Source organism: Diabrotica virgifera, chromosome 8 (genome assembly GCF_917563875.1).
Source record: "Diabrotica virgifera virgifera chromosome 8, PGI_DIABVI_V3a".
NCBI classification, from domain to species: domain Eukaryota; kingdom Metazoa; phylum Arthropoda; class Insecta; order Coleoptera; family Chrysomelidae; genus Diabrotica; species Diabrotica virgifera.
The window spans coordinates 70725811-70752566 of NC_065450.1; the positions used below are offsets into that span (position 1 = coordinate 70725811).

Below are 26756 nucleotides of genomic sequence, written 5' to 3' on the forward strand. Positions count from 1 at the left end.
TCTGTAGGTGAAGTCAGAATTAAAAAACTGTTAAAAAAATTAAAGAATTGTCTACTTATCAGACATAACTAATTTATATTTTTATGAGTGTTTTTCGCAAAATATTAATAAACCATGTCTCTACTTCTCTGTGTTAATGTTTTGTTTGAAATTTTGCAAATATGTATTAGGTATAATAAGATTGATAATAAAAATCTAACTACAGATAACTAAAACGAAACACTTACCTTCATTAATGAAGAAATGCAATTATTAAACTAATAAATAAACTCACTGAGAAACTTTGCAGAAACACTACTTGTTAGCCGAATAATGTATGACTGGACAAAAAAACCGTTAGAACGTTAACATTACGTATTTTGTATCATAAAAACAAAGGGTAATTGTTCAAAATGCCTTTTATATTTGGAAAGACTATCTTCGAAGTGGATAATGTAGCACGCTTGATATTATTTTAAACAGATAAAATGTATAATACGCCACCTGTACCCGTAACTGATGTAAACAAAACTGTTTTAAGCACCACTATGCAAAAAAATTCTGCCATGTGAAATAACTAACACGGCCTTTAGGCTCTAATACCTGAAAGTGAAATTGACTTATTTGCTAGAATCAAACGTGGTGGGTGTATTATACGACTGTTAACATATTTTTGTATTAAAATCTGGCGCATAAGACATAGCTGCTTTTAAAACCACCCCAAAAATAAAATGTTTAATACGCCAAAAAAGTAGTTCAAACAGCCTAAATCCCATTTATACATACGTAGAAAAATTCACTGAATCTTATGGTATATAAAGTCTATTTTACCAAAAATGGCGTATTATACATTTTACCTTTCAAGCGTCGATATAATCAAAAATAATATTCTTCGCCGGCGTTCATTGAAAGTTCTACTCTTACCGGCATTTTTCGGAGTTATACTTTTCGTAGGCGGCGGCGAATTAGTGGTATTTCAATTCGTTTATGTTATGCTTTGTATGTTGTACTAATTTTAAAAAGTAAAATTAAAATAAACGTTATGTATTAATATGAAATGTGATTTATGCTTTAATTACATAATCGTGAAGTTATAGGGGGCCGCTCGAGGTAACTTGGCCTAGGGCCGCAAGTGGCCTAAATCCAGCACTGGCTACACCAAGACAACACTAGAGTTTGTTGTCATAAGTAGGCACTGCTTAGAGTCTAGACTTAATTTAAATGTAAGTAATGCCTGGTTGCACCAACAGATCTGAAGCTTAAGACGTGCCTTAAGCTCAGTTTACGAAATATACGCGTTGCAGGTTGCACCATTGAGTCTTAGATCAATTTTCAGCTTGTCACAATGGATTGCCACGTGTATTGCATAGATAAGAAACGAAAATTATGCTGCAACGTAAGTGAGAGTTAAACCGGTCTATCTATGAGCTGAGGTGGGCAAAGCTGGAGCTTGTGATTTGTTAATGCAACCAGGCATAATAGGTGCTTCTTTAACTTACCCATTTCTTTCAAAAATTTCAAAACCATAAATGTCTAGGATACCCATCACAACATTTCTTCGTTTGTCGCTAGGTTGTAGAGAATCGTTAATCCTTTTTACAAGCCAGGTGAACATTCTGTCGTATATGGCCTTAGCCAAGGCATCTCTGGCATATATTGACAATTCTCTATTTAGAGGACTAGTAACTACATCTCTAATAGTTTCAATAGTTCTTTGTTGCAGTGCTAGACTCATTTTTTCTTTATCACAGTCAAGAAGCTACAAACAAGGATAAGTTTTACTCTTTTACATTTAACTATGATTATGTCAATAATTTATGTCAATAACTATTCATAGGGTAACATGGACTTCCCCCGATAAAAAAGTAAAAAATCAGATAAAACATGTCCTAATAAAAAGCAGACATGTTAAAGCAGTTAGTCGATTGCACTGAAGGTGAGAGAAATTGAGAAAAAGAAGAGGATGTTGAATTAAATAATCATTATTATTGTGTATCATCGCAGTGAAATAAAACCCTCTTTATACTTACCTTTTTTTAATATAAAAAAAGGTAAGTCTAAATAACTAAGTAAGCCAATATTTAAAAACGAGAGTGTTTTTAAATACCAGTGCATACTCCCAATTCTCACATACGCATGCCAAACATGGATCCTGACCAAAGCAAACATGGATAAAATAATGAAGACAAAATTAAAAAACAAAAAGTAAAACAACTGGATAGGAAATAAAACAAAAGTCAAAGATGCAGGACAACATATAGCCAAGGTAAAATGGAGTTTCGCAGGTCATAACGAAAGACAAACGGACCATAGGTGGAATACTACAATACAACAATGGAGACCATGGACAGAAAAGAGAGCAAGATGACGACCCCAGATGAGATGGGGAGATGACATTAGAAAGATAGGAGGAACATACTGGAAATAAAAAGCACAAAACATAAGCGAATTGAGGAAACTGGAGGAAACCTATGTTCAAAATTGGACGAATTAAAGGGTAAAAGAAGAAGAAGACTTACCTTACTAACAATATCTACTTGCTCCGGTTTTAATATGAGAGTACGTCCTTCCTCCTCAGAAAATCCAATGTTTCCCAATTGCAATATGGCCGAGATAACGGAAAACATATCTGACTGTTCTTTTTCGGTAAACTCTAAAGTAGTCAAGGCTCTTTTAACTTCACTGAAATCCTTCTGATCGTTTATAGTAGTGGTGCCGTTGTGCTAAAAGAAGAAATGGTAGTCACATTTTACCTAGCCTAGATCAACAATTAGGGTCAAAGTTAGCCACTTTTTTAATTAATTCACAGCTATTTTGTTTATAACAATTCATCAACCTAACCTAATTAGCGCCATTTTGAAGTTTAAGGTATATAGTTTATGCGTAAAACTTTGAGTAAACTTTAAAAATGAAGCCCTAACGAAATCGGCTCGGGGTCAGTAGAGAAGAATTATAAAATCTGTATATATACAACGGATTGATTACGGCTGTCGCCGCTTGTCCGCCCCCAATTTCCATCTTTTTCTGTCATATGCAGTTGCCTCTTCTAAGTCTTTTGCCACCATTGCTTCATCAATATCGTTGCGCCAACTTCTCCGTGGTCGTCCTCTCTTTCTTCTTTCAGGAGGGATCCATTCCAGTACTCTTCTAGGCCATGTGTACTCTGGCATTCTTTTAACATGTCCGAACCAGATTAATTGTTTTCTTTCTATGTCATCATTGATATTTCGCTCCATTTTCATTTCGTTTCTTATTTGTTCGTTTCTAACTCTCTCCAGTTTCGATCTACCGCAGCTTCGTCTCAGATAATCCATTCCTGTCGTCATAAGTTTGTTTCTATTAGCTTTGGTGACGTCCCATACTTCCGAACCGTAAAGTGAAATACTTTGGACTTTGTGTTTTTTGATTTCTCGTCGAATTGTTTTTTGCCAGAGAAGAGAGTTTAAGGCACGGGTCGCTGCTCTGTCCTTGTTTATTCTTTCCCTGATTTCATCTGCGCTATTTCCCTTCTTGTTGAAAATGACCCCCAAATATTTGCATGATTGCACGCCTTTGATTTTGTCGTCTTCCAAGACTAGGTCACATATTTCATCTGTTCCCACTGAGATGAGATATTCACATTTTGTCATATTCATGTTTAGACCTGCCACCTCATATTCTTCTTGCAGTTTTCTTAGCATATAGCTAAGATCGTCGCTGTCTTCGGTAATTACTACCTAGTCATCAGCAAAGAAAAGTGTATATAGCGTGTTTTCTCCCACCGTTATTCCCATGTTTCTACATTTTTTTACCCTTTCACTAAGGATCTGTTCAAATAGATTTTAAATAAGATGGGTGACAGACAGCAGCCTTGTCTTAGTCCCTTTGTTGTTTGAAAAGGAGAAGTGATTTCTTGTCCCATTTTAATTCTTGCAAAGTTTTGTTCGTAGTATTTTTGAGTGGCGTTAATAAGAATTGGGTTTATTTTCAAGTTACCCATTTCTATCCATAGTTGGGAGATCGGTACCGTGTCATATACTTTTTCCAAATGTATTAAAGCATTATGGGTTTCTCGATTTCTCTGCACTCGTTTTCCATTGCAATTTTTAATGTGAAAATATTATCCATAGATAGTGGAGCGTCCGGCCCGAAATCCCACTTGTTCTTCGGGTTGTTGGTCTATTATAAAATCTGTGCACTCAAAAAATGAAATTGAGTCTTCAAACATAATTATGCGATTAATATCTCCGGAACTTGTTGATGGATTTTGATCATTACTTTTTTAATTTAATTAATTATTAATTTATTCAGACGTTTACTAAAAACAGTTTATTTTTAAAGTTGACTTACCCCATTGGACAAATAGTAGTAGGAAGACAAACTCCTCTTCAAATGCAGTTTATCCAATTCTTCTTCAGACGCACCTGCAAGCAATTGATAAAAGATGTGGAAATTCCTCTCACCTGGCGCTTGATTAATTACTCTTGATTTTTCTAAAAGGTAGTTCAAAATATTTCCTCCCACTGGGTTTCCTTCGAAGTTGAACTGGATGTCCATGTATTTTCCAAACCTACTTGAATTGTCATTTCTGTTAGTTTTAGCATTACCAAATGCTTCTAAAATGGGATTTGAAAACAAAAGTTTATCTTTTACTTTTTCTACTTCTCCTTTCTGGTCTGTAACTGCGGCTATAAAGTTCAGGACTTTTTTGGATGCTTCAGTTTTACCCGATCCCGACTCGCCTAAAAATAAATTCGTTTTTAATTGTTTTTTTGAGAAACAGTAATTGTTTTTTTAATAAATTAACATTAGTGATCCGTTTTATATGAAACATCTATCACCAAACTCAAAGTTTCCAGAGAAACTGGGGCAATTACATTTAATAAAATTCCTCGTCTTCTAACACTTAATGTGGGGTTTAAAATCAGACATGTTAGATTGGATTTATAACATGGTGGTAAAATCAAATGCATCAAAGGTATGGCTGCCAAAGGCACAGCAAAAAAGTGCTATCCTCAGACTAAGCAAGGTGCATAGACGTACATATCACAGAGGCTGTGAGGGGCAGCAATGAAGGCTTTACTGGACCTCTCTCCTTTACATACAATTATAAGGGTGGAAGTGCGAATGTGGAATAGACTGCGATAAAATCTGAGAAACGTACCGGTTAAATCAGGACATAGACATATCATAAACAAAATTAGAGATACCGAACGAATGAATTTCTTACCATATGGCAACCAGATATAGGCCTAAAGTACCTTTTCAAGTAGAGATTTGCACACGAGAAGGATAGGGTAGAGAAAATGCTCGTCTCTGACTCAGAGTTATACCTATCATTAGTGATGTAAGAGAATATTCTCAAGAGAATATTCTCGAGAACGGAAATATTCTCGAGAATATTCTCAGCCAGAATATTCTTGTTCTCGAGAACATTCTCTTGAGAGTTGCTGCGTCCTTAATCGTGCTAAGACGATACATAAAAAAGAAAAATGAAAAACGGAAAATGTGGATACGGCTTTTCTAAGTAAACGCGAAACAATGAGTAATTTAACTATGGAAATAATGCTAGACAATTATTTGTTTAAGAATTTTACAATAAATGTCAAAATGTGATTTCGAACTATTAATAAATAATGATAGGGCCAAGAATAGATAATAAATATCAAACATGAGAAATGCAATACCAATCTCAACAAGATTGGTTTACTAACAGTTTTAGTTTAATGTATTTATTCAGGGTTCACTACTTTTCCATTTGTCTCATAGTTCCAGAAGTTTGCCAAGTTCCACAACTCTGAACGTAAATGTACTGCATTAATAAACCTTTGTGATTTCATTTGACCACGTATTCATCTTTTCTTTGTATGTTTTGACAAAACCAAATTAAATTTCAACAGAGTACAGGAAATAAAGAGGAAATACAGAGCAACATGCAAAATTTTCCACAGCAGTTCGACTTTATCGACAACGCATCAGACACTGCAATAGTGTTCAAATACCAGTAAAATGTCGGCCACATGGCTCAGCCAAATGGCGATATTTTCATTAGATGTCTGTAATGTTGCCAGAAACATACCAAATATATATTTTCGGCAACATATTGCTTCAAAAACTAGCCCGTCTAAATCTAAATCAGTCCATGACTGACCTGACGACTCGTGAAAAATAAAATCCCACAACTTCTCATCAGTACATTGAAATGCAGAATGTAGATGACCAGTATCAGCTAATGATAGAAATATATTCTGAACCTGAGGAATGATGACGCCAATGAAAGGGGCTTATGCATTTTCCAAAAGGTCATCATCTACAAAACACTTCTGTCCAGATACCGTGGAAGTGCTAAAAATCGTCGTCTACGATCCGAAAAAGCCTGGATCCGAAAGCAACATAACTCTCAATGGGAAAACATACTCGGTCACACACACATATGGCAAAATGTGTATTAGACGAACATATGCTAATAGAGTTGAAGTACTACGAAAAACAGGCAGAAAGCTCATAGTGCGGCAGATTCGTGCAAATATTATAAGAATTGCACATTTAATGATACAAGCATATAATTTGGTCCACATATACCGCACATATAAAGGTTCAAATTTAGTTATGAGGCCATCTCAGATTTTGCCTTTTGCAAAAATGGCGGTCATTCAAAATGGGCGACTATACATATGTGACTAATAGCACGATATCTTTTGAATGAAAAGTCCGATTCCAACCAAATTTGGTACATAGGTTCTTTTTGTGATTTACAAGCTCGATGTCGTGAACTGGAAGAATCGGTTTACCAGAAGTTGTGTTTTTCCTGGTTTTTTATGTAAAATTATTTTATATTATGTAAATAATTTATTTTCAACTTTTTCACCCTGTATATATTAATTTTTCAAAATGGCAATACCACCATTGAAAAGGGCGTAAGAATATGTTTTAGGAAATATTTTGAACTTTTTAGGTACATGTGAACGTATCTTCACATGTACCTATGTGTGCAGATTCTTGCAAATATTATAAGAATTATTGTGCATTTAATGGAAGAAGCATATAATTTGGACCACATATACTACACATACAAAAGTTCAAATTTAGTCAGAGGCCATCTCAGATTTTGCCTTTTACAAAAATGGCGAGCATTCAAAATGGCTACTATACATATGTGACTAATAGCACGATAACTTTTGAACGGAAAGTCCGATTTCAGCCAAATTTGCCATTAGAGCTCTTTTTTTGATGAATAAGATCGAGGTCTTAAACTGGAAGGGTCGGTTTACCAGAAGTTGTGGTTTTACTGTTTTTTATGTAAAAATATGTTGTTTTTTTTTCAACTCTCTTACACTGTATATATTAATTTTTCAAAAAAAAGTAATACCGTCATTGAAAAGAGTGTAAAAATATTTTTTAGGAAAGATTTTGAACTTTTTAGTTATGTTAATTACCATTTAATAAATGTATAACGTATCTTCACATGTACCTATGTGCGGCAGATTCATTTTGAATGCCCGCTATTTTTGTAAAAGACAAAATCTGAGATGGCCTCATATCTAAATTCGAATCTTTGAATGTGTAGTGTGTGTGGTCCAAATTGTATGCTTTTACCATTAATGCACAATGATTCTTATATTATTTGCAGGAATCTGCCGCACATAGGTTCATAGGTACATGTGAAGATACGTTATGCATCTATTAATTGGTAATTAACATAACTAAAGAGTTCAAAATATTTCCTAGAAAATTCTTTTACGCTCTTTTCAACGCTTTTATTAACTTTTTAAAAAATTAATATATACAGGGTGAAAGAATCGGTAAAAAAACAACATGTTTTTACATAAAAATCAGGAAAAACACAACTTCTGGTAAGTCGATTCTTCCGGTTCAAGACCTTGGTCTTACACATCAAAAAAAGAACCTATATATCAAATTTGGTTGAAATCGGACTTTTTGTTCAAAAGTTATCGTGCTATTAGTCACATATGTATAGTCGCCATTTTGAATGCCCGCCATTTTTGTAAAAGGTAAAATCTGAGATGGCCTTATATCTAAATTTGAACCTTGATGTGTGTAGTATATGTGGTTCAAATTATATGCTTCTACCATTAAATGCACAATAATTCTTATAATATTTCCACGAATCGGCCACACATAGGGTACATGAATGTGAAGATACGTTATGCATTTATTAAATGGTATTTAACATAACTAAAAAGTTCAAAATATTTTCTACAAAATATTTTTACGTTTTTTTCAATTGCGGTATTACCTTTTTGAAAAATTAATATATACAGAGGGAAAAATTAAAAAAAAAAAACATTTTTACATAAACAACTAGTAAAAACACAATTTATGGTAAACCGATTCTTCTGGTTCACCAGATCCATCTTGTAAATAAAAAAAAGAACCTATATACCAAATTTGGTTGAAATCGGACGTTTCGTTCAAAAGTTATGGTACTATTAAACACATATGTATAGTCGCCATTTTGAATGCCCACCATTTTTGTAAAAAGCAAAATCTGAGATGGCCTCAGATCTAAATTTGAAACTTCATATGTGTAGCATACGTGGTCCAAATTATATGCTTGTATCATTAAATGTGCAATTGTTTCACATATCGGCCGCACTATCAGTCAAAATGGGCTTCCTTACTGGACGTGCGCCAATCAATAAGACTGTTTCATGGAGACTTGAGCTGCAGGCTTTGCAGCAGAGGCTTTTCAGGATGTGCTGCACGAATAGACCTAATTATATAATATCTTGCATTACTGCTAGGTATTAGATCGCACGCGGCAAACACTTTCTGAAGACAAAGAAATGACTCCAAATATATTATATAGTACCCATCCACTAAATCTGTATAATCTGGTACGGTTACAGAATCCTGGATTGGGCATGACGAAGTAATGGAAGATACAGTATGACTGGTTTACATCGGCGGCTTTAATGAGAAAAAAAAAACACCTAATTTATTTTAAATGTAAATTAAAAAATCAATATTTCAATAGGTAGTGTGTTATTCGTGAGCATATTTAACTCATTTGCAATCTCTTTGCAAAATTTTGAACAAATTTTTACGCAAGGCTTGTTGAATTGCATCTAAAATTAAAGCAGTGACACCTTAACTGCTAAAGAGTCTCGTGAGTGATTTTGTGAACGTATAATGCTTTCTGTAGTTGATAACGTTATCTGTTATAATAAGTAGTTTATAATAATAGGTACGTTACCTGAAATTAGAATACATTGTTCTCGGTTTTCTTCTTTTAGGGATGTATATGCGTTGTTGGTAATGGCAAATCTAAAAAAGGAAATAAAAATAAACACAACTACAACACAATGCAAATGTAGAATTTCCTAAAAAAAAATGAAGGCACTCGTGGGAGTGCCGACAGAAGTGAAAACTTCCTATAGTATATAATTTACGAGCTCAATGCTTTTTCCTCATCCAAAAAGATGTGCTGTACCTGTATTATAATACGCGATGCGTATGCTCTATGCTATTTATGTATACATACACATAATTTATATACGTACAAAATTTATTTCAGCGAAGTGATGACGATCGCAAATTCAATACTTTTTCCCTATCCAAGAAGTGCACAGTCCCTAAAGAAATTTTTTATTCAAAAACTTATTTCGTCGAATCGATGACGGCCGTTAATTTAATACTTTTCCCCAATCCAAAAAGTGCACAACGTCCCTCAAGAAGTTCTCACTTCAATTATTTATTTCGTCGAAGCGATGATGGTCGCGATGACCGTCGCTAATTTAATAGTTTCTCAAAAATTTATTTCTTCGAAGCGATGACGGTCGCCAGTTTAATACTATTTTCCATCCAAAAAGTGCACAACGTCCCTAAAGAAGTTTTCACTTCAATACATATACGTACAAAATTTATTTCGCCGAAGAGATGACGGTCGCGAAATAAATCCTTTTTCCCCATCTAAAAATAGGTTTTACATTGATTTTAAATTTAAATACTTCTATACAATCTATGTATAGATACACATAATATAGATACGTACAAAATTTATTTTGCCGAAGAGATGACGGTCGCGAAATAAATAATTTTTCCCCATCCAAAAATAAGTTTTAAGTTTTGAGATGTGGGTCCACCGCCGTATTCTGAAGATCAGTTGGGTAGAAAGAGTCACAAACGAAAGGGTTTTGCAACGTTTGAATAAAAGCTGCGAATTAGTGAACACGGTTAAAAGACGCAAATTGGAATACTTTGGTCATATAATGCGTCACCCAGAAACATATGACATACTTCACCTTGTCATGCAAGGTAAAATAATGGGAAAAAGAAGTGTGGGCCGCCGTACAACTTCTTGGCTTAAAAACCTACGCCAATGGTTTGGGAAAACTAGCACTGAACTATTTCGTGCGGCTGTAAATAAGACAATGATTGTTAATATGCTGGGCAACATGAGAGCCAACGATCGACAAACGGTCTCGGCACCTTAAGAAGAAGAAGATTTATTTTAAATTTAAATACATTTATACAATTTATGTATACATACACATAATATAGACACGTACAAAATTTATTTCACCGAAGAGATGACGGTCGCGAAATAAATCCTTTTTCCCCATCTAAAAATAGGTTTTACATTTGATGACTGTCGCGAAATAAATCCTTTTTCCCCATCCTAAAATAGGTTTTACTCTTATTTTAAATTTAAATATTTCTATACAATTTATATATACATACAAATAATATAAGTATAGCATAAGCGATGACGGTCGCAATGACGGTCGCGAATTCAATGCTTTTTCCCCATCTAAAAATCGCAAAACGTCCCTAAAGAAGTTTTCACTTCAAAAAGTGCCGCTATTATACCCCAGGAAATGAAGCCAAAAAAGCAGTTGAAAAATCGAAAAACTCCTGCCCTTTTTCCACTAGAATATATGGGGGAAGTCAATACAAAAGGAGTACAAGCACGTGGTTATCGAATTTTTTCCTGTGTCATGGTTTTTTATTAACATTTAAGCAAAAAAAATATTTTTTTTCATTAATTACGATATTGTGAAAAAACTACGCTTTGTAGGTGAAAATGTTCAACAGACGAATTTCTTGAAAATACTTTTTCCTTAAAATAAGCCCTTTTTAGATTGTTTATACTTGTTAAACTTAACAATAAATTTATTTAAAATGGATATGTTGTCAAATTGTATCTGATTACAGTTTCGTATAACAAGGTAGAGAAAATGTAAAAGATAATAATAATATAATAAATATAAAAGTCATACATACACATGAGGTGGAACTTCAAAAAAATGTTTGTTGCGGTATTCTTGCACAGTCTTAGAATCATAAATATTTAGTTCTCTATACGGGTTCACCGATATCAATACTGGACCAATGTAAGTCTGAAAAAGTAGAAATATTGCTTATAGTAATTAAATTAAAAGTGTTCTGTATTATATTAAGTCCCATACTTTGTCTATTTTTTAAAACGGATATTTACAAACTTTATTGATACCTTGATAAACTTAATGCTTTTAACACTACTTTACAGTATAACATGATAATTCCAATAGAAAAAATGAAATCCATAGTATGTAATTGCAAAAAACACCATCCAACAGCAAATCTACTAAGATGTGCTGGATTAGAGCTGGAGAGTCAGATAATAGAAAAAGTCATGGAGTTTAAATATCTATAAGCATACGAGTATAGCATTTTAATATCTAGGACATTTAATATCTGACATTTAAATATCTAGGCTACGGATAGCTCGAAACAGAAGTAGAAGATCAAGTGAATAAAGCAAACAGAGCCGCAGGATATCTGAATGAAACAATATGGAGAAATAGAAAAACGGAAAAGAAATGAAAGGTAGAATTAAAAAAAAAGACCAATAATGACATACGCGGCAGAAACACGACCTGATACAGAGAGGACAAAAAGAATGCAGAAAGACACTATGGGATAAATCTAGAAGTGCAGATATACGACGAAGAAGCAAGGTTGACAACCTTATAACTGGTTAAAAAATATATAGAATAACTGGGTAGAAAACATATAAGAGCAGCATGGAACGACCACATAGGACGAATGACAATAAATAGAGTAGTAAGGACGGCGAAAGACGATCAGTGGGAAAACCACGAAAACGATGGAATGACAACTTACTGGAGGCACAATGAAAAAACAAACAGAGTCATGTCTGCACAAAAAGAAGAAGAAGAAGGAAGAGAATAGTAAATCATAATAAATCTACTCTTTTAGTTACAAAATAAAAATAAACTTACATAAATAACATCTTCTTTAAATCTCTTTTGTAAATTATCTACAAAAACATCTTGATTAGTGTAGTCTTCTAATAAAACTGCATCTTGTACTCCCACTCTGTCTCTATCATAAAGATGGTGTTCCATTTTTTATCTGAAACAAGAAATAATAGTCAGTAAACCAATTTTAACAGAAATTGTTAGCAATTGTCTTTATCTTGCAAAGCAAGATAATGATTGGTCACTATCACTGTTATGTCACTGTGTCGGATTACCCCGAGTCACGTCCAACGAGAAAATCATAATATTTATTACATAAACAAGTTATGTTAAACAGTGACCGTGAAGTTGATATCTGATATATCTGGTCACTGATCACGGCTATCGAAGTTAGCAACGAACGGTAATTACCGGCGATTCAATCACCGTGACTAAATCACCGGTTGTGAATTCACGTCCTATCACTATAATATATTATCTACATCTATATAAAACTATCCTTTTAGAGGAGTTTCCCGTTGAATATAGGTTTCCGTCAAGAGCGAAGTTCTTCAGAGTAGGTACTTCAAGAATATCTAAATATTTCCCCAACTTCTTTAAAATCTAATGTAACAAATTTTGAAAGTCTAGATTTACGAAAACATTAAAAAGGAGTAGGTACTAAAAATATATTTATCTATGAATATTTTGTTTTGCGATATATAAAAAAGTGACGTAAACATAGGTATATTATAGAAATATTATCAAACCTTTCATTACAGCGGTAGATAGTCAAATTTTCGATATCAGGTGGGTAGTTCTACTGGTTCTACAAAAAAGTTTTATCGTCGTGGAAGTGGTTAATGATGTCAGAAAAGGTATTTTTTATCATAAATTATCTAATTTGTTCATAACTTCGTGCTATATTGAATTGAAGCAAATATAGATCTTCGTTTTCTTTTGTTGCTTTACTTACATTTTAGGTAGTCGACGAGAGCAGGGCAAAAATTATATCATACATCTTAGACTCAACTGAAGAAGCTCTAGGCGAAATGAAGATAAATAAAACGTCTCTCCCAAAGTCGAAAAGTAGTTCCCTACAGGGGTACACGAAATATGCAAGGAAAAGAAAAAAGCTTACCTGAAGTACATGTCAAACAAAACACAACAAGCATACGAAGATTACAACAGAATAAGAAATGGAACACATATGGAGGCTGCTTACCTTACCAATAACCCTCCACATTTTGTCCGGGCTTAGGACCCGCTGTAGTAACCGCAGAGCTACTCGATATGCTACGCATTTGGTCTTTTTTTTAATGTTTCGAGGGTTTTCAGCTTTACATTGATATAAACAGATTACTTATGGGTTTTTGGGATCCCTAAACACGAATATCCCATCAGAATTGACCTCCGGAGGACGTTGTGACCAGGGCCACTGCACGGGACGTCATCTTCTAGAGTTTCGATTATTTTCGGCATGTAATTGATGCAAATGAATTACTGAAGGGTTTTTGAGGTCGCTAAACACGAATATGCCACCAGAATCCACTCCCGGAGCACCTGGTTTCCAAGGTCAATGAAAGGAGCTCCTGGAGTTTCGAGGGCTTTCGGTACTACATTGGTGCAAGCGGATTACTCATAGGTTTTTGGAGTTGCTGAACACGAATACCCCATCAGAACAGACATCGTAGTGCCTGGTGCCTAAAGTACCTACGTCATGCTTTGGAGATTCGAGAGCTTTTGGTACTAAATTAATGTAAACTGATTATTCACAGGTTTTTGGGGCTGCTGAGCGTAAATACGCCATCAGATCCGACCCACGGAGCACTTGGTGCCTAAGGCAGGTCTTCTTCTGTAGCTTCGACAGATTTAGGCATTAAATTGATGCAGATGGGTATTACTCATGGGTTTTTGGGGCTTCTGAACACAAATACGCTACTAGAACAGAACATCGGGGTACCTGGTGCCTAAGGCACGTCATCTTCTGGGGTTTCGAGAGTTTACGGTACTAAATTGATGAAAGCGGATTACTCTTGTGTTTTTTGGGGTTGCTGAACACGAATATGACTTAGATAAAAGTCTTTGGAGTATCTAGTGACCACGATGAATAACACTATCAAAATGAAGGAAAAACATTGTCAGATATAAAAACTTTATAAATAATTAAAACAATTTAAAAAACTTTCACCAGTTTGTACGCTTTCTTTGAACAACAACTCAGAAAACCTCCGGGTACTCGGTGTGTACCAATCCAGTTGCATCAATTAAATGCCGAAAATCATCAAAAATCTAGAAGATGACGTCTCTTGCAGTGGACCTGGCCACCACGTGCTCCGAAGGTCAATTCTGATGGCATATTCGTGTTTAGCGATCCCAAAAACCCATGAGTAATCTCTTTATATCAATTTAATGCCGAAAACCCTCGAAACTCTAGAAGATGACGTCCGTTGACGGTTAAAGTGAAAGTAAAGGTCGCCATTGGATAGCCAGGAAAAAATCCTAGACTACTAGTACTTTTATTTAATCCAAACTTCTATACATGTTGCCAGATAACCAGTAACTCAGGGAATTGGAATACCCAGTAAATATTATAATTTTCCGAGTTTGTGCCACTATATCTTGAAAGTCCTCCATAAGATCGAGTTGTGTCCATGAGAACTTTTCATCACAATGCTTCAAAGAGTACTTTCCCAAAAGTATGAACTAAATCCACTGGGACCTAATTTCCATAAGGTTTGTGCGGGGTACTTTATTTACAATAATAAATAAACACTAAAACAGAAATAAAACATTTTGGATGCTGATAAATACCAAGACAGTTAGAATCTGTACGAAATTTTATATCAAAGTAATAATTTTTTGATAATAACATTTAAAATCTAATCTAGTTCTATAAAGGAACTTTGATCTTAATAATTTATATTTTAAGTACCGCTTTGTACTTTATAATAATTGTTTGAAACCTACTCTTATCATGAGATTCGCCAGATTAATGAAATTTTATAGTTTGGCCAGATATAAATAATTTCCCATTATTGTAGGCACTATAACTGCATGCGACATTTTTGTAGATAGCTAGATATAACCTACCCAAATCATCTACAATTTTTATACTGAATGACACTACTTTTCATTTTGTTGATAAATACTGGAATAATAAAATATATGAACTGTACAAATATTTTCAAAACCAAGTTTTTATAGAGGCCCTAAGGTGACCGATTGGGAATTTCTTAGGAGGGATCTTAAAATAAGGCGTACGGAATTATCGTAAAAGGCCAAAAATCAACGTTCAGGCTGAACTGGCAATATACTGGTTGCAACATGCAATGGAAGAAAGATGGGCGAAGAAATAAGGTGATTGAAAAGCATGTAAGGCTATACTGTAACCAATATTAAGTCAAATCTATCTGCTAAGGAAAGGATCTGGAAAAAATTCTGTGAAAACATTGATAGTGCACCTCAAAGTGTCAGAGTTAACAGCATCCTCAAAAGAGAAAACATTGAAAGTGTTCCTGAAAGTACCAGGTGGTTTTTCTTCTTCTTCTTCGTCTAGCCATTCACGTCCACATCTGAACATAACCCGCTTCAAGTTTTCCTTTCCATTGTTTTGTATTGTACGCTACTTGTAGCCAATTTTTCTCAGCAGTCCGTTTCAGATCATCTGTCCATCTCATAGGAGGTCTGCCTCTGGTCTTTTGTGTTGGTATGGTATCCAGGTTAGACTTGATCTGTGCCATTTGTTTAGATCACTCCTAGCTACATGTCCAGCGTATTCCTATTTTAATTTTAATGATTTTTGTACAACATCGGTGACGTTGGTTTTCTGTCTTATTCATGTCTTTGTTTTCCTGTCCTTAAGTGATATGTCAAGCATTGCTCTTTCCATCGCATGTTGAGTGACTCTGAGTATGTTCATATTCTTTTTTGTGATTGTCCATGTTTGTGCCCCATATGTTAATATCGGAATAATGCATGCATCAAAAACTTTAGATCTAGAACCAGGTGGTTACTCAGGGTAAAGCAGTTAAATTGCCCAATGGGGAGTATACGATCACAGAGAATTAGGCTGTAGAGCATCTAAGTACTCACTCCCCATAGTCGACACTATTGACTAGTGGTAATAATCATCAAGTAAACTTGAAGCCTTCGAGATGTGGCTATACAGGCGAATCCTAAGGATATCATGGACGGACAAGATAACCAACGAGATTGTATTACGAAGAATGGGGAAAGAAAGAGAGGTGATGTATACTATTAAAAGGAGAAAGCTAGAGACACATAATGAGAAACGACACTAAATACAGATTACTGATGGTAATACGTCAAGGCAAAGTGTTCGGAAAGCGAGGAATTTGGAAAAGAAGAATATCGTGAATAAAGAACCTGAGAAAATGGTTCTCCACAACAACAACTAATTTATTTAAAGCATCAGTTAATAACGTGATTATATCCAGAATGATCGCCAATATTCGAAACTAATAGGCACCAAAAGAAGAAACTTTAGCCAAACCATAAGTGAACCACAAGTGATCTTTAGTTCTCAAAAGGTCAGATGGCTATTGGACCTTTTGAAATATACAAAACTGCGGGACTGGATATCATGTTTCTCAGGCTACGCCATAAAAGACTGGAAATAATTATGGCCCCCTGAACGCAATACTTAGAGGCAGCAATGCCCTAGGATACTTTTATAAAGCTTAGGGAAGAGCGAGGGTGGCTTCTGACAAATAGTTATTCTGGCAGTAAAGAATCCACTCACTCAATCAAAACTGGTGACGAACTGCAAAGATAATAAAGTGTATTTAATATATGTGACTGGTCATGAAGGGATGCATGGAAATAAGTGAGCATGTTTGGTGGCACACAAGTCTCGAGAGCGCCTTTGTAATCCCAGAACGATTCTAAGGCATCACTAAAGATGCTACAAAAAACAAAATGGAAGAAGAAAACGAGTCTGCTATACACATCCTATGCCATTGCTATGTGCTAAGTAATATGAGGTTAAATTCATTGGTCAACTGAAGATTGGACCAGATTATGTACTAAAACTACCAATAAGAAAATTGTTGGTCATTGTTATGACCACAGGACTACTAGAGTTTATTGGAAAAAACAAGGTATGGTACAAGGATCTTACGACCAAGTGTTAGAGATTAACGAGTCTCGCCTGAACTAAGAAAAAGAAGAAGAACAAGAAGAAAATATATTTGGAAAAAGCCTCTTAATCTGAAAATCAATACGACGAATACAAAGATATTTCATAATTTGTGGTTTATTCTTAACATAAGAGACACAATAAGAGATAAAAGTCTAGTTATACGGAAAGATAACATTCTTATGCTTACAGCAGAATTGAAGTGGCAATCGATGGGATATGTCACGAGAAGGAAAGTTTGGAAGGGCAATCCTAACAAAACTAAAAGGATTAGGAGAAACTCAAAGCAGAACGGTCTGGATGAGCAGAAAGATATAGAGGGGGAGAGGATAAGGAGGGAGAAAGACAGAGAAATATAAGGGAGACATATTTAGGAATCGTTTGAGTTTTACTGGTATCATAAAAGTCATAAAGCAAGCTAGTAGGTGACAAAAATGCCCAAAGTTTTTACATGTACCTACTTTAACTAGGTGTATTAGATTTAAAAAATTAAATACAAAATCATACACTTTTTCTTAAAAGTTCGTAACTCAATGCCAATATGTATTATGTATGTATATCTTTTTGTAGCCTCTTAAAAGTATTCTAAAAGAAACATATCCTGATACTAATATGTACACAGTCATAACCTAAAATAATAAATATTATCTACTATACCTATACCGTCATTTTATGTTTGAATATCATAATATTTACACAGCAGTTTTCAACAACTATAAAGCAACACAACCACAACAAAATATTGACATACCAGTTGTTGGCAAAAGTTTTTCTTGAACCGGGCAACTCACTTTCCAACACTCATCATAATTAATTTAGACGGTATACAAAGTTTTCGTTGGAGATAAGATTATCATTTTATCTCGATATTATCTCATATAACATACATGCCAGTTATCTATAAAGAATGCTTTTTTATATTAAACAGATAAATCTAAACCAATAAAAGTTATTATGCTGATTAATAATAGATCGATCAAAAATTACATGTTTTGGTTGAGATGCTTTGTAATTAATCTAATAAATTAATTACGGAGAAGTTAAAATGAAGAGAATAACAAAGTAGCTATTAAAGCGGGCAATAGAATATGCAGTTCATTTTAGATGACAAAGAGACTGCTATTTATAGGGCTGCTTCACATCTCGTAGCCTGTTCAAAATATTTCTGGAAAAAAACCTGAAACCATGGAAAAGGAAAGATGAAGTAGTTTTCAATCCTAATAGCAATATTAATAATATTTAAAAATATTAAATTATTACTAAAAGATTTTTAAATTGAAAACTTATTGGTCCATTTTCTTGGTAACACCTCCAAGGCTTCTAAAATTTGCAAGCCAGATGGATGCTGAAGCGAAGAAGACAAGAGGGAATTCAAAAAACTTACAATTCACGACCCCGTCTGTTCAGCTGGTAAATTCCAATAGAAAATGGACCTAGTTACTCAAAGAAGTAACGACCAATATAAAAATAAAATAAAAATTCCATTTTTATTCAGTTGCAATGCGAAGGCAATACTGTCTTATTTTTCACTTAGAACAGGGAGCGCAAACCAGCACTCTGAATCGACGATTTTCGACTCTTGTTGGAGTCTCATCGGAGAGAACGTAGACCTGCTGCTCCATACTCTAAATGACCAACACCGAGAGTTTATCCCCCACACCGCAACTGACGTAAATGGACTAGGTGACTAGCGTCATCTGGCAATTGAAAGATGAAGTAGTTTTCAATCCTAATAGCAATATTAATAATATTTAAAAATATTAAAATATTACTAAAAGATTTTTAAATTGAAAACTTATTGGTCCATTTTCTTGGTAACAAGTCCAAAGCTTCTAAAATTTGCAAGCCAGATGGATGCTGAAGCGAAGAAGACAAGAGGCCTTGGAGGTGTTACCAAGAAAATGGACCAATAAGTTTTCAATTTAAAAATCTTTTAGTAATATTTTTAACATTTTTAAATATTATTAATAATACTATTAGGATTGAACACTTCATCTTTCAATTGCCAGATGACGCTAGTCACCTAGTCCATTTACGTCAGTTGCGGTGTGGTGGATAAACTCTCGATGTTGGTCACTTAGAGTATGGAGCAGCAGGCCTACGTTCTCTCCGATGAGACTCCAACAAGAGTCGAAAATCGTCGATTCAGAGGGCTGGACTGCGCTCCGTATTCTAAGTGAAAAATAAGATTTTTTTGCCTTCGCATTTCAACTGAATAAAAATGGAATTTTTATTTTATTTTCATCTAAAAGGAAGTGCGAAGAATGGACATACCAGTAAGCAACGAATACCTATATTCGTAAATTTTGCTGACCACCAAATACTGATCGCACAAGACGAAGATGACCTCAGTTTTATGGTGAGAAAACTGAAAGAGGACTAAGTATACAAAGAATAGGATGGAAATAAAGCCGAAGAAAACTGAATACAACAGAGAATACAAAAGCAAAAAAAAACTGGAAATAGACGAATGTAAACAAATCAAAGAAACAGACAGGTACGAGCATTTAGGTTTCATAATACCAATCAAAGGAACAACTAAAGAAGATATAGAATAGAATAGAATAGAAATATGCTTTATTGTCATGAAAAATTTAACAATTTTATAAACAAAGCTTACAAGAATCATAAATAAAAACAATAACAAATACAATTTACTAAAATTATACAAATCGTCAATATAAATAAAACATAATAAAGTCAAATAAAAATCAGTAACAATCTATTGCAAAATTAAAAAAAAATTGCAAATTGCGTAATCTACCTTAAGAAATTTAATAAGTGATTTAATAAGTTATGCTGCTGCATATGACACTCAAATATAGATTAAGATTCTACTTATACATAAGAATACTGTAATTTCTTAGTTATTGGTTAAGAAACTCTGCTATTGAATAATATGGTCTTTCAGATAAATAGGCTTTTGTCATTTTACGGAACTTGGGGAAAGATGTTGCAGATTTAAGTTGTAGAGGGAGATGGTTGTATAGTTTTTTTTGCAGAATATAATATAGATTTCTTTACTAACTCACTGGACGGGATCGGTAAATAGATGTCAAAAGTAGAATTTCTGGTGGAATAGTCATGTCTAGGTCTTTCTGGAAAGACATGTAGATGTTTACGAATTAAGCAAACAGTTTCTAAAATATATAAAGAAGGTAATGTTAGAATTCTGTGATCTTTAAAGTAGCTTCTGCAATGTGTTGTTCTTCTGAGGCCAAACAGATATCTGATTGCTCTTTTTTGCAATTTAAAAATAACATCGGATTGGGCAACTGTACCAAAACCCCAAAAAGGCAGACCATATCGAAGATGGGACTCGAACAATGAAAAGTATGTTATTTTGGAAGAGGCTAAATCCATTTCCTTCGAGACAGATCTTATTGCAAAGCAAGCTGAGGATAGTTTCTTCCTTAACACATCGATATGAAGGGACCATTTAAGGTTGCTATCTAAAAAAATACCAAGAAACTTTACAGAATCAACGATACTGATCTGGCTGTTATGAAGAGGTAAGGGTTGAAGAGTTCCTTTATAGGGTAATGCGACTGTTTTATCTACGTTAAAAGAGAGTAAATTAGAATCTGACCAGGATTTTATTGTGAGTAGATCAGAAGTTATAGTAGCATGAAGAGTTGCGATATTTGAGTTGCTCCAAGTGATACTGGTATCGTCAGCAAAAAGAAAAACTTTTCCATCGATTTTTAAACTAGTGATGTCATTAATAAAGATAAGGAAAAGTAAAGGACCCAATACTAAACCTTGTGGTAACCCACATACAACATTTCTGAGACTAGAGTCTGTATCATTTGCTCTAACCAGTTGTTTCCTATTTTCCAAGTAAGATTGAAACCAGTTCAAAGAAATACCTCGAATTCCATAGAAATCTAGTTTTTTTATCAAAATGTCGTGATTTACACAATCAAAAGCTTTGGCATAATCACAAAAAACAGTGGAAGTGTGGAGATTATTGTTTAATGCTTGATAAACCTCATGTAGTACAGAAAACATGGCATCGGTGGTACATTTATTATTTAAAAAGCCGAACTGATTTTGTGATAAAATCTTGTTATCAACGAGAAAGGACATAAGTCGGGCTTTTATGAGTCTTTCAATAATTTTGGAGAGTACCGGTAGTAATGCAATAGGTCTATAATTGCAGGCAATAGATTTTTCACCTTATGAAGAGGAATAATGATGGCCGTCTTTAGGCACTCTGGAAATTTACCTTTCTCAAAAGAATCATTTATTAGAGAGATGAGGACTCCCAACACATTGTCTGGGAGATTTGAGAAAATTTTTATGGATAGTCCATCGGTACTACAGGAAGATTTGCATTTGATACTCTTGATTGTTTGGATCAGTTCAGATTTACCAATCGGTCTTATAAAGAATGAATTCGAAACCTTTCTTGAATTAGGGAGATAGGAAATGGGATCTTGTTGTGACACAATAGTTGATGTTATATTTTTACTCACATTAACAAAGTATTCATTTAGATTTTCTGGATCTGGAAGGGAAAATGTTTGAGCTGTGTGAGTTTTACTTCGAAGATCGTTTATTATGGACCAAGTTTCTTTTGCAACACTTTTGGAGCTTCTGAGACGATTTTGATAATACAATTTTTTAGCCGATTTTATAAGTTTTAAATAGATTGCCCTGTACTTGGTGATATATTCAATAACAGAGACGTTGGTAGTAAATTTCTTGATATACAGTAGTGAACGCATGTTTTTGGCTGATATGCGGACACCTTTGGTAGTCCAGGGTTTGCGATGTTTTTGCTTAATTGTGATTAAAGGAAATGCTGTATTGAAGATACAGACCAGCTTATTCAAAAAATCACTGAAATTATGATCGACGTCCAAGGAAGGAAAGTGCCACTCAGAGGTTAAGCATAAATTTTGGAATTTACGAAAGTTCCGACCGGAAAAAATCCTGCCTAAACGTCGAGTTTTCGAGGAGGACTTGCTAAAGATGTTAAACTTCGTATAAACCGCTTCATGATGAGATAGTCCCGCATTAACAGTTGTAGCGCAGACATCAAGGGGTGAGAAATCTGAGACAATATGGTAGATCAATCAATTATGGTAGATGAAGTCTTTAAAATCCTTGTAGGAGAATCAATGTGCATTGATAGACCGACCATATGATTCAAATATGTTGACCAGGGATATTTGTGTAGCACAAGCATCAGCATAATTAATGTTGAAGTCCCCGCATAAAATTTTTCTGCTTTTATGTGGCAGGTCATCTAACAAATTAAGCAGGTTCTGAAAAAATAGTTCCACGGAAGAGTCAGGTGATCTATAAATGCAAATAATATAAAGATTAAGGTTCTTACTGTAAACTAAGGAAAACTCAAAGAATGCTTCACTTAATAGAAAGTCATATTTTGTTACTAGAGAAAAATCATTATTTGTAGAAAGAATTAGGGTGCCTCCATGAGCTTATGACTACATAAAAAAATAGACTGACTAGAACAAACAAGAGACTGCATACGAAACTTGACCCCGGTACTGTGAGATATGAACATCAGTATAAAAACAAAAAGAAGAATATAATATAACACTCTGACAAGAAGTATTCTGACTTATGGATGTTAAAATTGGATAATAAATAACAAAACAAAACAAAAATAGGAGCAACAGAGATGGAATTCCTAAGGAACAGCTGCAGAGTAACAGGAAGAGATAGATAAACAAATAACAGAGATTAAGAAAAGAATGGGAATGAACTCAGATATAATAGACTACATAGAACAGAAAAGATTATTATCAGAAGAACAAACAAAAACGTTAAATAAAAAGAAGAAATAGAGTGGAGCCCGATAGGAAGAAGGAAGAGAGGCAGACCCCGAAGATTTTACAGAGATGAAGTGGACGATACAATGGAAAGAAGAAGAGAAGCAAATAATGTGGAAAAGAGAAAGAACAATATTATAGTCGAGATAAATTTAGGTACAACACCAGGAAAAGAAGAAGTAAATCCACTACAGGAAGCAATCGAATCTATCCAGGGGTGGCCAAACTGTGGCTCGCGAGCCACATGTGGCTCTTTAACCCTTAAACGCCCAACCTTTTTTAGGTTCCATGTAGTGTTGCCCAAGTGCAAGACCAAGACGAGACTTAGAGAGTCTTGGTCTTGGTCTTGCGACAGTACACCTGGTCTTGGTCTTGGTCTTGGTATTGCGCTCCAGGTCTTGGTCTTGGTCTTGCAAGTCTCGCAGTTGCCCTATTAGCCGCATTAGCCTATTACATATCTTAGAACTAGAACAACGTAACAGAGTAGGTCAATTTTAAGCTTTAATATCACAGCCGTAGTAAAGACCAACCAAATTAATAAATATCTAAACAACTGACACCGGGTGGGGTTTGAACCTACGATCTAAGCGATCCGTGTCTATATTCCAACTAACCAAAGTTTATTAGGAACTTACGTATTTTTTCGAGTATTTGCCATTGACAATGTGTGATGAAAAGAATTCAATTCAGTGACAGATGTGCACAATATGAAGGGTCAGAGGGAAAAAGGATGAATGTAAATTTTTGGTCATTTTGAGATTGTTGTGCAATCTGTTAGCTTAGAAAGGGTACTATCAACCTGTGAATGGACAAGGGGACATAAATATGATAATCGTCTTAAAATCACGTCACAAGATTGGACGCAAGGGGTAAAAACAATGAATATGTAACTTTATTTCTCATTTTACCGAAAATGCTTGCATATAGACATTCATCGTTCTTTCCCCTGGCCCTTCATATGTTAACGCCAGTTCTCATTTTGGTACCGAATACCAAACCGAGAATAATACACTTCTCCAAGAAATTAAGGCACCTCCTTAAAAATGGAATGGGTCATTTTTGATGTCTCGAATTTCCTAAACCTGTTGTCTGATTTAAGTGATTTTTTAATATTATATAGCCTTATTCGTTAACAATATCGCTGTAATAATATTGTTGCTAGAAGTTAAATTGTCGTTGTATAGGTACCCGATATAATCGGTTCGCTAAACTCAGACACAACTAGCTAGTGATTTTAGTAAGTAATTTTGCCAGTTTGGTAATATTGGCAAAAAAATAATTACTAAATAGTTACTAATTACTCAATAGTTAGTAATTTTGCCAATTTTGGCGAAATTGGCCAAAAACAAAAAAATTACCTACTAAAATCACTAGCCAGTTGTGTCTGAGTTTAGCGAACCGACTTTAACTTATCGGTACTAATGAGTGTACCAATCAAACTGTGTTTTTTTCTCAAAGTAAGCATCATCCTGTGGAATATTCTAGCATTTATAAAATACTGAAATTAAGACCCAATTACAGTCTGATATTTTTTTAACATTTTGTTTTTTCATTCGCTTATGTTGGATAACAGTAAAGTTAGGTATTTTAACAACTAGCGATGTTTTTTATCAACACAGGGTGTTTTTAAATAAGTATGGTAAATTTTAAGGGGTAATTCTAAACAAACGGGTCATGTTACCCGTATGCGCGCCAATGGTGAATATTAAATTCTTAATTGTATGTCAAAAATGCGTAATAACTACCTCTTAAAACCCACCAAATTTCATTTGCATATCTCAACCGGTTTTAGAGCAATAAATCGTCAGTTTGTAAGAAAAATTTTAACACCCCCTATTTCGGAAACGAAGCATTTGCGAACATACACTTATAAAGCAAACTGTCAAATTATTTTTCGGGCAGAATTACCCCTTAAAGTTTGCCATACTTATTTAAAAACACCCTGTATTGATGAAAAACATAGCTAGTTAAAAAAGTACCTAACTTTTTATTATCCAACATAAGCGAATGAATCAAAAAGACAAAATGTTAAGAAAATATGAGGCTATAGTTGGGTTTTAATTTCAATATTTTATAAATGCTAGAATATTTCACAGGGTGATGCGAACTTTGAGAAAAAAAAATACAATTTGATTGGTAGGGTCCAATGACAAATTTACCTGTATAGAAACAATATTATTACAGCGATATTTATACAGAACAAGGCTATATTATTATCAAACATTAAAATCAAATAAATAAAAAATCAAATTATCAACCACTTAAATCGAACAAGTTTAGAAAATTCGAGAGACCAAAAATGACCCGTTTCTTGGAATAGTGTATAGCAACCAAAGAGCATAACAAAAGAACAGTGAGTCGATTGATAAAACAAATGACTAGTTTAATTTAACTACCTACAGAAAAAACTGCTATGAATGTCCTTTTGTTTTCCATGTATTTCACTGTAAATATTTCTTTGTTGAATGCCTCGTAGACTAAATATTTGGGTATGTATTTGGTTACACGGTATAGACGGCACGGCATTATCTGTTATAGTCTGTCTCCTATCGTAATCACACTCAGCAGAAAAAATATACATACATAATAGTCTTATTATTCTATATATCGATATGATTTTTATGTGTTTAAATTCCTACAAAACTAATTAAGAAAAAAAATTAACTACTTATTGTAGGTATATTTTTTATCAGCATATGACATATTTTTAAAAAGTTTCGATACAATATAGGTCTGGATCCCGCGTATGGAAAAAAATTGATTAATAGCAAGCTGATAATTTGTTAATAGCTTAACGGTGTCTAGCCGGATAAACTTTGATATATGGGAACACTGGAACAGGGGCAGTTTTAATTGTGGAACAGGTTAAAAATTTGGAACGGTCAGACCACGAAAACGGCACATTTATTTTGTCCGACAGAATAGACTTAAACTCTCCGAACAAAGATTAAACTCTCGTGCAAAAATCAGACTGCTATTTATCACCTATCATAATTCCTGTCATTTGACATATTCTACATGTTCCACTCATTAAAACGCTCATTTGGTGATAAATAGCAGTCTGATTTTTGCATGAGAGTTTAATCTCTGTTCGGAGAGTTTAAGTCTGTTCTGTCGGACAAAATACATGTGCCGTTTTCGTGTTCTGACCGTTAAAAATTTTTAACCTGTTCCACAATTAAAACTTCCCCTGTTCCAGTGTTCCCATATATCAAAGTTTGTCCGACTAGACACCCTTAAGCTCTTAACAAATTTTCAGCTTGCTATTAATCAACTTTTTTTCATACACGAGATCCAGACCTATTAATTTATGAATGGAGGGCGGCTATTCTCAAAACCTGGACAATTAATTTCAGAGCGAAGAATGTATGTTTGTTTATGGTATTATCCGTAAGGCGCATAAGTCCAATTTTACAAATTTTTTTGCTTCTCATAGAGTGCCTACCTAAGAATATACCCGAACTAATATACTTCATAAAAGACCCTCAATTCTAATTGCAAGACGCAAGAGTCTTGCAGGCTTAGTCTTGTTCTTGCTCAAATCTTGCACGGTAAGTCTTGGTCTTGGTCTTGCTCAAATTAGGCGGTCTTGGTCTTGGTCTTGCGAAAACGCAAGAACAAGACCAA

General features: G+C 34.3%; 1 protein-coding gene across 4 annotated transcripts in view; it reads right to left on the minus strand.

Annotated features, from left to right (window-relative positions):
• The window catches only part of LOC114339592 (unconventional myosin IC), a 132487-nt gene that overhangs the window by 32782 nt on the left and 72949 nt on the right, over positions 1–26756 (minus strand). Inside the window, exons 1-7 of one of the 4 annotated variants that reach the window (XM_028290249.2) lie at positions 18077–18204; positions 12207–12339; positions 11206–11321; positions 9176–9246; positions 4309–4700; positions 2499–2702; positions 1479–1738 (exon numbers count right to left, since the gene is read on the minus strand). In XM_028290249.2, the coding sequence (XP_028146050.2) occupies positions 1479–1738; positions 2499–2702; positions 4309–4700; positions 9176–9246; positions 11206–11321; positions 12207–12332 (1169 nt within the window). In that variant the 5' untranslated portion in view covers positions 12333–12339; positions 18077–18204. Of the gene's footprint in view, positions 1–1478; positions 1739–2498; positions 2703–4308; positions 4701–9175; positions 9247–11205; positions 11322–12206; positions 12340–12934; positions 12957–17982; positions 18205–26756 lie in introns of those variants that run through there. The other 3 variants (XM_028290250.2, XM_050658314.1, XM_050658315.1) reach the window with 3 other exon arrangements.